This window comes from Heterodontus francisci, chromosome 17 (genome assembly GCF_036365525.1).
Source record: "Heterodontus francisci isolate sHetFra1 chromosome 17, sHetFra1.hap1, whole genome shotgun sequence".
NCBI classification, from domain to species: domain Eukaryota; kingdom Metazoa; phylum Chordata; class Chondrichthyes; order Heterodontiformes; family Heterodontidae; genus Heterodontus; species Heterodontus francisci.
Window position 1 is genome coordinate 74,267,826 of NC_090387.1, and position 14,822 is coordinate 74,282,647.

The following is a 14,822-nucleotide window of genomic DNA, read 5'->3' on the forward strand; positions in this document are numbered from 1 at the left end:
TCACCTTTTGTACCAGTCTGCCATGAGGGACCTTGTCAAAGGCTTTACTGAAGTCCATGTAGACAACATCCACTGCCCTTCTTTCATCAATCTTCTTCGTCACTTCCTCAAAAAACTCGATCAAGTTAGTGAGACATGACCTCCCCTTCACAAAAACATGCTGCCTCTCGCTAATAAGTCCATTTGTTTCCAAATGGGAGTAAGTCCTGTCCCGAAGAGTCCTCTCCAATAATTTCCCTACCACTGACGTAAGGCTCATAGGCCTGTAATTTCCTGGATTATCCTTGCTACCCTTCTTAAACAAAGGAACAACATTGGCTATTCTCCAGTCCTCTGGGACCTCACCTGTAGCCAATGAGGATACAAAGATTTCTGTCAAGGCCCCAGCAATTTCCTCCCTTGCATCCCTCAGTATTCTGGGGTAGATCCCATCAGGCCCTGGGGACTTATCTACCTTTATGTTTTTCAGGACGCCCAACACCTCCTTCTTTTTGATAGCGACATGACCCAGACTATCTACACACCCTTCCCTCGGCTCATCATCCACCAAGTCCTTCTCTTTGGTGAATACTGATGCAAAGTACTCATTTAGTGCCTCGCCCAGTTCTCCTGGCTACACGCATAGATTCCCTCCTCTGTCCTTGAGTGGGCCAACCCTTCCCCTGGTTACCCTCTTGCTCTTTATATACGTATAAAAAGCCTTGGGATTCTCCTTAATCCTGTTTGCCAATGACTTTTCATGACCCCCTTTAGCCCTCCTGACTCCTTGCTTAAGTTCCTTCCTACTTTCTTTATATTCCTCAAGGGCTTCGTCTGTTCCCAGCCTTCTAGCCCTTACGAATGCTTCCTTTTTCTTTTTGACTAGGCTCACAATATCGCTCGTTATCCAAGGTTCCCGAAACTTGCCAAACTTATCCTTCATCCTCACAGGAACATGCCGGTCCTGGATTCTAATCAGCTGACGTTTGAAAGACTCCCACATGTCAGATGTTGATTTACCCTCAAACAGCCGCCCCCAATCTAAATTCTTCAGTTCCTGCCTAATATTGTTATAATTAGCCTTCCCCCAATTTAGCACCTTCACCCGAGGACTACTCTTATCCTTATCCACAAGTACCTTAAAACTTATAGAATTATGGTCACTGTTCCCGAAATGCTCCCCTACTGAAATTTCGACCACCTGGCCGGGCGCATTCTCCAATACCAGGTCCAGTACGGCCCCTTCCCTAGTTGGACGATCTACATATTGTTTCAAGAAGTCCTCCTGGATGCTTCTTACAAATTCTGCCCTGTCCAAGCCCCTAGCACTAAGTGAGTCCCAGTCAATATAGGGAAAGTTAAAATCACCCACAACAACCCTGTTGCTTTTACATCTTTCCACATATCTGCTCCTCTATCTCCCACTGGCTGTTGGGAGGCCTGTAGTAAATCCCCAACATTGTGACTGCACCCTTCCTATTCCTGAGCTCTACCCATATTGCCTCGCTGCATGAGCCCTCCGAGGTGTCCTCCCGCAGTACAGCTGTGATATTCTCCTTAACCAGTAATGCAACTCCCCCACCCCTTTTACATCCCCCTGTATCCCACCTGAAGCATCTAAATCCTGGAATGTTTAGCTGCCAATTCTGTCCTTCCCTCAACCAAGTCTCTGTGATAGCAACAACGTCATAGTTTCAAGTACTAATCCAAGCTCTGAGTTCATCTGCCTTACCTGTTATACTTCTCGCATTGAAACAAATGCACTTCAGACCACCAGTCCCGCTGTGCTCAGCAACATCTCCCTGCCTGCTCTTCCTCTCAGTCTTACTGGCCTTATTCACTAGTTCCCCCTCAGTTATTTCACCAGCTGTCCTACTGCTCTGGTTCCCACCCCCCTGCCACACTAGTTTAAACCCTCCTGAGTGACACTAGCAAACCTCGCAGCCAGGATATTTGTGCCCCTCCAGTTTAGATGCAACCCGTCCTTCTTGTACAGGTCCTACCTGTCCCTGAAGAGATCCCAATGATCCAGATATCTGAAACCCTCCTTCCTACACCAGCTGTTTAGCCACGTGTTTAGCTGCACTGTCTTCCTATTTCTAGCCTCACTGGCACGTGGCACAGGGAGCAATCCCGAGATTCCAATCCTAGCGGTCCTGTTTTTTAACTTACCTCCTAACTCCCTGAACTCCCCCTGCAGGTCCTCGTCACTCTTCCTGCCTATGTCGTTAGTACCAATGTGTACCACAACCTCTGGCTGTTCACTCTCCCCCTTCAGAATGCCCCCTGCCCGTTCAGAGACATCCTTGACCCTGGCACCAGGGAGGCAACATACCATCCTGGAGTCTCTTTCACGTCCACAGAAGCGACTATCTCTGCCCCTGACTATAGAGTCCCCTATAACTATTGCTCTTCTGCACTTTGTCCCTCCCTGCTGAACAACAGAGCCAGCCGTGGTGCCACTGCTCTGGCTGCTGCTGTTGTTTTCCCCTGATAGGCCATCCCCCCCAACAGTATCCAAAACGGTATACTTGTTAGAGAGGGGGACAGCCACAGGGGACTGACTGCCTGCCCCTTCTAGTGGTCCCCCATCTATCTGCTTGCACCTTGGGTGTAACTACGTCTCTAAAACTCCTGTCTAGGATGCTTTCCGCCACCTGCATGCTCCTAAGTGCATCCAATTGCTGCTCCAACCGATCCATGCGGTCTGTGAGGAGCTGCAATTGGGTATACTTCCTGCAGATGTAGTTGTCCGGAACGCTGGAAGTGTCATGGACCTCCCACATCTCACAGGTGAAGCACTTTACCCCTCTAACTGACATTTCTAGCACTAATTAATAAATTAATTAAAAATAAATACTTATTAAATCCTTACTAAATTAAGTTACAATTAACTATATGGTCCCTAGCACTAGATTTCTACTATAAATATTAAATGCTAAATACAGTAATCTTCTCCCTCCGGTTTAATTACTCCTCTACTTATTACTTAATTAGTTAATTAGGGTTAATTCGTTTATCAATGTTTTATTTTCAAATTCAGTGCAGATTCCCTACCAGCCAATCAGGTCACAGCTTTCCAGTGACGTCACTTTTTCAGTTTTTTTTCCACCCGAGGTAAGTTACTCTATATACTCACCGCTCCGGTACTCCACCCTCCGAGTCTTCTCCCTGGAACTGGACCGCGAATCCCCGAGGTAAGGTTTTTATACTCACTGCTCCAGTACTCCACCCTCCGAGTCTTCTCCCTGGAACTAGATCTGAAAGTTAACTCTGCTTCTCTCCCCACAGATGCTGCCTGACCTGCTGAGTGACCCTAGCACTTTCCTCTTTGCTGCCACATACTTACCCTGTGTCTCAGTGTCCTGTGAAATTGTGATCGTCGTCCACCCGAGTGTAACATTCCTTCTTGAAGGCGTGCCACACCTGGGTGAATAATCTTAAATTTGCACGTTCCAGGACGTGAGACTTCAATAGACCATAAAAGGTATTACAAAGGTTTACAGAGAACACACTGAAACAAATGGGAATGCATGGGTGTCACAGCAATGTAAATACGTCTTTCACTAAATGTTCCTCAGCAACATGTGTGTCCTTTTCTCTGTGCAAATGACGTGTGCCAGCATCATTACCATGCCACCATTGCTCATGAGTGTCTCCACGGATGCAGTGACATGGACATTGGCTCAGTCAGCTGCTGCCTCTAATGGTTTACACAGGGATGCTGCAGATGTGGACTGGTGCACAGCAGGTGAGCGAGGGTGATGTGTGGCTTGCAGAGCTCATGTCGGCTCCTATGGAGCAAACAGCCTTTGTCAGATAAGCCACTTCCGTACATCCCTAGCTCACTGCTAGTCCTGCGTGCAGAGCCTGGGTGCCTCTGCCCTCCCATGCGTCTTTCATGTTTTAGGTCCTCATAGTCCAAGGAGGATTCCTGTTGACGTCTCTCCTCATCATGCCAGCTGGCCCCTATTAGGTGTGTGGTCATGCAGAACAGCAAAGAAAGGAGCTGGCCTTTTCGGCCTGTAGTACAGGGCATCACCCTATCCTTACAGGCATTGGAGGTGTTCTTTCAGCATGCCGATCTCCTGCTCAATGATGGCTCATGTAGCTCAGTGGCTGGCGTTGTATCTCTCCTCTGCAGCAGTGGTGGGGTCTCTCACTGGTGTCGGGAGCCATGTCTGCAAAGGATAGCCCTTATCTCCAAGAAGCCACCCTTCCATCTGAGCCAGTTCAGTGAACAGCAGTGGCAGCTAGGACTGGTGCAAGACCCAGGTGTCATGGTAGCTGTCTGAGCAGCAGTCACACATTCACTGAAAGCATCTGCGATGATCACATACCAGCTTCACCTAGATTGTGAGGGCTTCTTTAATAGTGATGTCTGCAGGTGGTAGCCTGGCGGTAGGCCTGATAGCCACATGAGTGCAGTCAATGGAGATTACAACCTATGGTTCTCCGGCAATAGTGCCAGAACCGATGGCCCTCTGGGCCTGGCTGTGAGATTCCTCCGGTGCAGGGCATTGGTGACCTCCCTGATCCAGGGGTGCACTGCTGACTGTGTGACCCCACAAAGGTCTCTGGTGGGCTCCTGAAAGGCTGCTGAGGCATCAGGCTTGAGAACCGCTGCCACTATGAGGAACAAAGGCATGGGATGTCCACCAGAGCCCATGGGCTGCAGGTCATCCTTGAGCAGGGCACAGAGATGTGTCACCACCCTCTCTGACACTGGTGCTCTGACATCCGATGGCATGTCGTGTGGGGTCTGTAGATGCACGGCAAATGTAATGGCGAGCTCCCCTTGGGGACTGCTGCTCACGACCGATCGCACCTGCCTGTTGATACTGCCTCTGGCGCATACCGATCCTCATGAACAGAGGATCACACAATATAGGATGAGCATACCTATTTTATGTGACAAATAAAGTTGAACCCTTCATGTATTCGAAGGTTCCTAACAGGGCAGAGTGTTGACGGGCACATCAGCTGCTTTCCTGGATCAACTATGTGGCATGCCATGGCGTTGCCCATCTTGGCCAACACTCAGGGTGGCACAGCATGACCACATCAAGATCCTACCAGCTGAATCGATTGCCCCCACCATCCATATAACCTTAATGCTCCTGCCCTTTCTGGCACCCTCCCCACACACAGGGTGCCTAGTGTGTCATTGCTCCCTCACAAACATAGAGCGTACACTGTTAATGGAAGGGTGGTACACGGTACCTCCCTTCATGACAGCAGAGCTTTCCCTCCAGTAATCCCAGACCTTTAAGAATGCAGAGTGAGACCCCTGTGTATCCCCCCTTCCTCCTCGTTTCCAGTATGCAGAGTGAGACCCCTGTGTATTTCCCCCTCCCTCCTCCCTTTAAGAATGCAGAGTGAGACCCCTGAATATCCCCATCCCTCCTCCCTTTAAGAATACAGAGTGAAACCCCTGAATATCCCCCCTCCCTTTAAGAATGCAGAGTTAGACCCCTGAATATCCCCCCCTCCCTCCTCCCTTCCGTAATGCAGAGTGAGACCCCTGAATAACAGAACTTGTCTTCGCTGGTGACAACTTCTGCCTCTGAGGACCCGTCGACATTTCAAACCATGAATGGGACGGTAGGTGACGGCCGCCCGTTTAGTGAAAAATCGGAAGTGTCAGCGGAGGGGCAGGGGGCTGCATAATCAGCAAGGGTAAGTACCATTTACCGTATGCTAATTGTGGTTCCGCCGCCATGTGGTGGGGGGGGGGCGCACCAAGGTCCCGCCGCTGGTAATATGCGGCAGGCCTTTCTCGACTTCGCGGGTCGAAGTGGGCCTCTTCCCACAGCATTTTACCAGCCCCTGCACCACAACCCGTGGTGTCGAGGGGCCAGTAAAATTGAGCCCAATTTTTAAAAAAAAGCTGTTTCTTAAGAATAAATAAATAATTGGCATCTAAGTCTTTGTGGGTTCCATTCCTGATGGGTGAGGTATTCTAATGTGAAAATAATTAAGTGCCACTCAAAGTCTCCACATGGATTTGGTGAAATAGTCTCTTAGTAGATAGGCATTCAAAACACTTCGGCTGCAGCAGGCATCAAACAGTTCTTTAAACAAGGAGTATAGCAATCGGTCCACTCAGATTTTAAAACTGACAGTCTCTCTGTCAAAACTTCACTTCAGCAATACAAATTGTCTCTTCAAAAAAGGACTTTTTTCTCCTTAGGCAATTAATGTGGCCTGTAGCTCTTCTGCTGAGAAATAGACAGTTCTTTTCAGTAGCATGCTTCGCTGGTGTCTCTCAAAGCTGGTTTCAGCTGGTTTTTACACACAGTTAAATTGTTACATTACACCATGTGACCTCTCTCTCCTGCTGTGGCCTCGGAGCAGGTGCAGCTAACACACTGTGCCTCATAGTTTTTAAAGGCACGCTGTTTTTAAACAGAGTCTAAAAGGTACGCACTTTTTTTATCAGAGGAGAAAAAATACAGTTCTGTGACAGAAACATATTAAGTTTAAACTGATAAGCAAGGTTTTATCTATCCTATGTTGAACTAGATTACAGTATGCTCTTGTGTAGACATTCCATTTCTTCTGCTTGCCACAGTTAAGCGTAGAACTTCACCACATAGAGAAGAATGACAGATTGCGTTCTATCTACTTGCATGACTGAAAGGAAATAGTGTAGAATACACATCCACAGAGTGGAATTGATGCATAGCCACAGTTCTGACAAAAACCAAACAACATGCATTGATGTGTATATCATTATGAAATGGAAGAGCCTTGATTTTGTGTTTTAACTGGAAATAAACAAGTAGCTTTACAGGATGTATGTCATTGACAAGATATTACACATGCCTCTACCACATTCTATTTGGTAGTTTTATTACCAATTAGTTTTATTATTGTGAGTCAGAAAGTGAAAGGTTCAGAGCCCACTCCAGACAGCCCTGGTGAGTGGAAATTAGAATATGATCTCCAAATGCTGGGTTGACATCCAGCAGGGTATCTGCATCCAGATGGAGTGGTAGTATTCACACCTTGAGTTGGAATGATTCGGTTCTGACCCACTCCAGATAGCACTGGTGAAAGGATTCCAGAACATAGCTCTGAATACTGAGTTGAAGTCCAGCTACATGCCTCTGATGGAGGAGGGGTGGGGGGGCACCCCCATTGTAAAGAGTAGGTGGGCTCTTGAACCTTGGTTTCAGCCCACCTAGAAGAAGGTATTCTAAAGACAAAAAAATCTTATAGGAGACAACGGAGCACGAAATCAACTACTATTCCCTGGTAAGTGATTCAAGCATCTTGTGTGAAATTTGGGTTAGGATTTGCCCTTGGGCCAAACAAAATAAATGGATAGACAATGGTGTCAGGATATTCCAAAGCAGTCTAGTCCTGATGAAAGGCACAATCTTACTGAGAAAGTTTCTAAAACAGTTGCAGTGATGTAGCTGAATTTGGATAGAGTCATGTTTATCTGAGTTTGTTTGCTACTCAGATGCTGTTATGATCCCCGTGTTACGACCGAGGTGGAAGGAGTGCACTGTCTTTTCTAGACACACTTCTCTGCAGGTCACAACATATATTTTAAAAATGTTTATCCAGTTACTGATTCGATCAATGATATCCTCTACTCTTTATCCCAGAATAAAATAAACCAACCAGGTTTCTTCAATAAACAACAAAATTATCAGTTTAATATCAAATAAGACTTATCCAGTAATGAAGAAAAGCATTAACACACAGATTGAAATATGACAATTCCCCTTTTAAATTACACACACACAGAGAAAAAAAAGAAATGCTCTCTGCAAAGATCTGTGACAAAAAAAGATAAAAAAAAGAATACTTTGGCCAAATACTTGCTAATTCTTGAAGAAAAAAAAAGATATGGAAGGAAGTCAATTGTCCCTTTTGGTCTGGTGTCCGGGTATATGGAGACGGGTCACTGGGATCTTTTCTAAAACAGTTCTTTTCAGGCAGCCTTGAGAATTAATCTGGCAGGTTTTTCCAGCTTCTCAGGAGAGATGCAGCATCACAGATTTTTAGCTCTTCCACACTGGATCTTTGCAGGGTTTCTTCAAAGAGGTAGAGAAAGAGGTGAGCTAGGTGGTTTCGTTTTCCTTGGCAGAAAAACCACCAACAGTCTTCAAAACAGTTCACACCCCTACTGAACTGAAAACAAATCTAAACCCCAAACAGAAAGTCAACCTCCTGACCTCCATAAACCTTGACATGTGGCTTATCTGTAAACATCTTCCCCAGGTCACCAAGATTTCTGTAGTTTATTGAGCTTAAGAACATGATTTGCAGCACAGGTTGTTTTCAAACATCTCAAGTGTCCTTTCAGTGAACTTGTTAAAAAAAAACACTTCCATGGAATCTTTTCAGTTTTAACACAAGTCTTCAAAAAAATAAAATATTAAAAAATTGAAGCATTTTCGAAATACCTCCATCCTTGGACGACTGAAACACCATTTTAAATGTGTTTAATTACAAAGGGTGAAAAAAACAGAGGATAAAAATATTAAAACACATTTACACGCTCATTCTTACTCACTCTTTGCCTGTAGCTAATACAGTTCTGCTTTGTACCATCTTTGCACTCAGATAACTCAAAGCAAAGTTAAATCTTAGACAAAGCATCCACAATTACATTATAATAAAAGCAAAATACTGCGGATGCTGGAAATCTGAAACAAAAGGGTTCCGAAGAAGGGTCACTGACCCGAAACGTTAACTCTGCTTCTCTTTCCACAGATGCTGCCAGACCTGCTGAGTGAATCCAGCATTTCTTGTTTTTGTTTCACAATTACATTATGTTGCCCCGCAATGTGGATAATCTTTAAGTGATAAGGTTACAATAGGAAACTCCACCAGAATAGTCTGGCATTCTGGTTTTTACATTTTTGCACAAAGGTTTAGGGGTTATGATCAGTATATACTAGTGTCTCTCTGCAGTTGCAGTAGACATAGACTTCAAAATGTTTAAGAGCTAGTAATAAGCTCAGGGTTTCTTTTTCCACAGTTGAATATCTTCTTTGATGTCGATTTAGCTTTTTGGAAAAGTATCCCACTGGCCTTTCTATATCTGATTCATTGTCTTGTAACAGGACTGCACTGACCCCCAAGTCAATTGCTACTTTGAAGGGCTTCGTGAAATTTTGAGCAACCAACAATGGTTCATTAATCAAAATGACTTTCACCTCTCAAAAGATGCTTGGCATTCCCCTGACCATACTACCTTGGTTTTCTTTTTTTGTAGCAAATCTATCAGTAGAGCAGCTATAGTACCAAAATTTGGTACAAACTTGCATTAGAACCACATATCCCCAAAAACCTCATGATTTCTCATTCAGTCTTAGTGGTAGGGAACTCCACCAATGCTGGTACTTTTACTGTTTTTGGCAACACGTCCTGTCCTACTACATACCCGAGGTAGGTTACTGTCGCTTTTGCAAATTCAGTTTTGGCAAGGTTTATCACTAAATCAGACGATTGTAATTTTCTAAACAGAGCTTCCAGTTTTTCAAGTGGTCCTTCCAAGTGCCACTGTATACCAGCACATCGTCAGGATAAGCCACAGAGTTAGGAACACTGGCTACCACTTGGTTCATTAGTCTCTGAAAAGTGACCGGCGCATTTTTTAGCCTGAATCGCATCACTTGGCATTGGAAAAGACCATCTGGTGTGACAAAGGCCGATATTTCTTTAGTTCGGGGTGTTAAAGGAACCTGTCAGTATCCCTCTAACAAATCTATTTTTGTAAGAAATGTGGCACTGCCCACTCTGTCAATATAGTCTTCCAAGTGAGGAATCAGGTAGGAGCCTGCTTTTGTTACTGCATTAACTTTTCTGTGTCTATGCAGAATCTAGTTGAACTGACAGGTTTAGGCAGTAACATCTCTGGGGAGCTCCAGCTGCTTTCACTGGGTTCAATTAGGTGCTTTGCCAACATGTATTGGATTTCTGCTTTTACCTGGGCCTGTTTCTCTGGACCTAAGCAATAAGGATGCTGTTTGATAGGAAAGGATTCCCCTACATCCACATCATGGGCTGGATTTTAAGAGCCCGCTGCCGATCTTGGCGGCGAGCTCAGAATATGGGGGCCCTCCTGTGCGGGCCGCATGCCAAAGAACTGTTGTGATCATAAGCACGGAAGCTCATTTAAATAACCAGGGGGGCCTGCTCTCCCCCCCAATCATGTGGAGGGGGTGGGCTATCCGTCACCGGCAATGGCATCAGCTGTCTGTGTGCAGGCGCTGGCGTCATTTTTAAAAGGCAGCCAGTCCCCTGTCGGCATATTTAAATTTGTAAAGAAAGATCCCAACAAAACTTATCAATAAATTTCTTATGCCCCTTTCCCACTCCCCTAATAACAATTACAGTAACTATTTGCCCTTTCCCCCCCAAAAAACACTTTTTACATCTGACCTTCCCCCCGCAAACTGCACAAAGTTTAAGGTTCAATCCTTCCCACCATCCCCTATACACATTATGTGTATTAAAACCCATCCTCCCCACCCTCACTGATAAACTTACCTCCTCCTCCCTCCTCACCAGTGTGGTGCCTCATTTCCCCAGACGACGATTTGGAGGCGCGGGAGTGCTGGCTGCCATGCCAAAGATCGCGGCAGGCCTTCAAGATCTCAGGTAAGTGTATTTAAATTTATTAATTCTATTGATTTGCATATTTAAATTGTGGTCCCGTTGCCCCACCACCACTGGGAGGATCGGGCTGGGCCCTTTCTGCATCGAGGTCCAAGGTGGCCTTATCCAGAGCCATCTTCAGGAACCCACCCCACCACCACGGATCACGACGTCGAGGGCTTGTTAAAATCCAGCCACATCCGTGGCTAAAATTGTACATCCTGGATTGTCCCTATGTTAAATGCTGTGAGTAGCCTTGTTAGGTCTTCTCATTGTTCTGCCTCTAAATATGAAAGTATAGTGTCCAATCTCCCTAACAATTCAGTATTAGCTAACCAGATAGTAGGAGGTTCAATTTGAGAATTGTCTAAGCCTACTTCTGCCTCATCCTCACTATCCCTTTCATCCTTCACTGTCCCTACTACCTAACATACTTGTGTTTGCTTATCCTCCTCCCAGCAATGATATTGTTTAAACATATTGATATGACACAGCCGATTCTTTTTCCAGTAATCTAGGGTGTCAATCAAATAATTTACTTTATCAACTCTTTTGACCACTTTGTATGGACCACTGAACCGTGCATTCAGCGGTTCAACCCGTAAAGGCAATAATACTAACACTTCATCCCCTGGTTGAAATGTTCGGGTCTTGGCATGCTTGTCTGCCTATTTCTTCCTGGCTGTTTGGGAAGCTTTATGGTGTTCCTGAGTCACTTTACGTGTCCTTGTGAGCCACTAGAACACAAATACATAATCTAACACTGAAGATTCGACCCTCTGTTCTAAAAACTTTTCTTTGATTAGTTTTAGAGGACCTCTTATCTCATGTCCATAAACTAATTCAAAAGAACTAACACCGGTAGACTCATTGGGCTGCATTTTACAAACGTCCGGCATCATTGCACTGGTGCCGACACCATTTTTAAAGGGCTTCGATTCCTAGATGACAATTTAAATACTTAAAGAAAAATCAGAGTAAACTTTATTTAAAAAAATAAATGAATGTTTCTAGCCTCCCTCCCACTCCCCCAATAAACATACACTTCATTCCATGCCCTCTCCCCCCACAAAATACTTACCTTGTGTATTAGACCTTCCCCCCCCAAAGTTCACCAACTTTTATCTTTGACCCTTCCCACCATCCCCTCCACCAATCATATTAGTTTGACTCCACTCCACCCCTCCCGCACTGAAATACTTACCTGCTCCCCCCTCCTCACCAGCGTCCCGCTTCGGATCTCCGAATGGAGATCCAAAGGTGCGGGAGTGCCGGCCACCGGCTACAATATTGGAGCTGGACGGACAGCGGGAGCGAGTTAAGTATTTAATTCATTTATTTTAATAAATTTAAATATTTAGATTGGCCTCCTGTTGCTGAGCGGCGGGGGTTGGCCGCCATGAGACCTCGCCGCCGCCGGCAATATCGGGCCGGGCCTTCCCAGCATCAAGGCCCATGGCGGGCCTCTCCTGGAGACATTTTCTGGCCCCCCCTCCCCTTGACCCCCGACATCGGGTGGGCTGTAAAGTCCAGCCGATTAGGTGAATGCCGAGTGGCAAACAAAAGAAATTCTAGCCCTTTATCCCAATCATGGGGATGTTCATGACAGTATGCCTTGATCATCATTTTGAGGGTCTAATGGTACCTTTCTAAAGCCCCTTGTGTTTGTGGGTGGTATGCTGAAGACTAACTGTATTATACCCAAATTATTCATAACTTCCTGAAAAAGTTTAGGCATAAAATTGGAACTTTGATCCGACTGAATCTCAATCGGTAATCCATATCTAGTGAAGGACTGGGTTAACTTCTCTACCACTACAGAAATTGTTCTCAAGGACATTGCCTCTGGGAACTGAGTAGCCATAATCCATGATAGTGAGTATATATTGGTGTCCCGCTTTTGTTTTCGATAAAGTCCTGCACAGTCTACCAACACCCTACTAAATGGTTCCCCAAAAACTGGCATGGGAATTAGAGGTGCTGGTTTTATGGCGGGTTGCATAATCTGGCACGTATGGCATGTTTTACGAAACTGCTCCACGTCCTTGCAAAGACCCGACCAGTATAAATGTCGATCTGCACCTGATTGGGTCTTCCGGATCCCCCACATGTCTTGCGAAAGGAATTTCATGGGCTATCCATAATATTTCCTGGCAATACTTGGGCAGTACCACTATCTGATGAGGTTCATTCTTTGTCTGCAGGTCTGTGAGGAAGTCTCCACTTCCTCATCAGAATCCCATTTTTAATATAGCAACCTTCTGGAACTCCCTTTGCCTCACCTTCGGTTAGAGCCGTTTGTGCCACTTTATTTAACTCTGGATTGACTTGCTTAGCCTTGATCAGAGAAGGCTTATTAAACATTTCCTTTGGATTATCCAGATTCCCAAAGAAAGTTTCAGATATTCGGCTATCTGACTGATGCCAATCTGACCTCCGACAATGGAACTTATTTAGCCATTGCTCGGGTCACTACAAATGAAGAAAAAATTCCTGGAACCTTTTCCTGCAACTGTTCTGTCTCCTTGACTTCACTTGGTTTTTCCGTGACTACTGGAGAAGTTACTACCTTCGCTCCAGTCAAATCATTCCCAGGAGTAGGTCAACTCTGTCTACAGGGAAACTATGGACAGCTCCCACAGTTATTGTTCCAGACATTAGGTCACACTTTTGGTGCACCGATACAAAGGTATGGGTATATACTCTCAACCAATACCAAACTGGGCCTGTATTCTGTAGAGTTTTGAAAAATGAGGAGTGATCTCATTGAAACTTACAAAATTCTTACAGGATGTGACAGGGTGGATGTAGATGGGATGTTCCCCCTAGCTGGTGAGTCTAGAACCGGGGACATAGTCTCAGAATAACGAGTAGGCCATTTAAGACAGAGATGAGGAGAAATTTCTTCACTCAGAGGGTGATGAATCTTTGGAATTCTCTATCCCAGAGGGCTGTGGAAGTTCAATCATTGAGCGTGTTCAAGACAGAAATCTGGATACTAATGACATCAAGGGATATGGAGATAGTGCGGGAACGTGGCATTGAGGTAGATGATCGGCCTTGATCTAATTGATTGGTGGAGCAGGCTTGATGGGCTGAATGGCCTACTCCTGCTCCTTTGTTCTGATGTTCCTTTCCAGGAGACTGGGTAGTTGGAACTCTGTGAGTACGGCAGGCAATTTGCCATGAGCCCAGAGCTTTCACCTATTTGGGTCAGAAAATTTTAAAAGCAGCAGTTAAGCCATTACTGTTTTAACTTTCCCAGTTTTTTCACTTCATGGGCAGGGCCTAAGCCCAAAAGAGTGTGAAGAACTCGACAGCACGTGGGAGGTCCAAAACAAAGTTAAAAACTGACTTTGGCAGCTGCAAGCTCTCAGCCCTCTTAAAAAAACAGCTCCGTTAAAAAAAAAACAGTCCTTCACTGAGCGAATAAAAAAATCACACAGCTGTGTCAACAACCAGCCTGTCTGTACAAACACAGATATATAGGACTGGATTTTAAAGCCCTTCCACTGTTGGGAATGGTGGTCAGGGGCAATGGCGATCGGTGCGGCGGACACCTGCCACCAACGCTGGCAGGCCCCGTGCCAATCTTGGCGGCAGCGGCGAGACCTCGTGCCAGCTGCACCATCAGTTGGCAACGGGACCCCTATTTCAATATGCAAACTAATTTACATACCTGATTTAATGAGGGTCCCGTCGCCTCTTTAATCACCACACCGATCGTCATTTGGGCAGCCGACGTTCCGTCTTTGAAAACCCCGTTCGGGGAAACGTGGCGCGACACCTGTGGGGAGGGGGGAGGAGTATATTTTTCTGTGCAGGGGTTGGGGGGGGGGGAGCAGGGTAACAATGATGCGGATTGGTTGGTGGGGTTGATGGGATGGGGCATAGGGCAAAGTTGCCGAACTTTGTAGGGGGATAGGTCAAATTGTCAATATTCGAATTCCGGAGAGGAAAAGGACATGAACATGAATGTCTGGAAATGCCATTGGTGGGGGGAAAGCATTTAAAGGTAATTGAAATCTGTTTTGTGGAAATTCTACTTACCTATCCCTTTAATTTTTAAATGTCCATTGGAGGCTGTAAGCCCTTTAAAAGTGGAGCCGGCGCATTTGTTCTGGAAGCCATTGCCTGTGGCCCGCCCCCTCTTCATCATCGCAGGGGGATAGGCGCCATGGCCATGCAAATGAGCCGCCGTGTTTGAAATCACGGTGGCT

At 45.7% G+C, this 14,822-nt stretch overlaps 1 protein-coding gene across 2 annotated transcripts in view; it reads right to left on the reverse strand.

Moving 5' to 3' along the window:
• Positions 1 to 14,388, reverse strand: part of LOC137379062 (Y+L amino acid transporter 2-like) — a 155,107-nt gene extending 140,719 nt beyond the window's left edge. Inside the window, exon 1 of one of the 2 annotated variants that reach the window (XM_068049681.1) lies at positions 14,282 to 14,388. In XM_068049681.1, coding sequence (XP_067905782.1) covers positions 14,282 to 14,332 — 51 coding nt within the window. In that variant the 5' untranslated portion in view covers positions 14,333 to 14,388. The remainder of the gene's footprint in view (positions 1 to 14,281) is intronic. The other variant, XM_068049680.1, reaches the window with a different exon arrangement.
• Between the last annotated feature and the right edge of the window lie 434 nt (positions 14,389 to 14,822).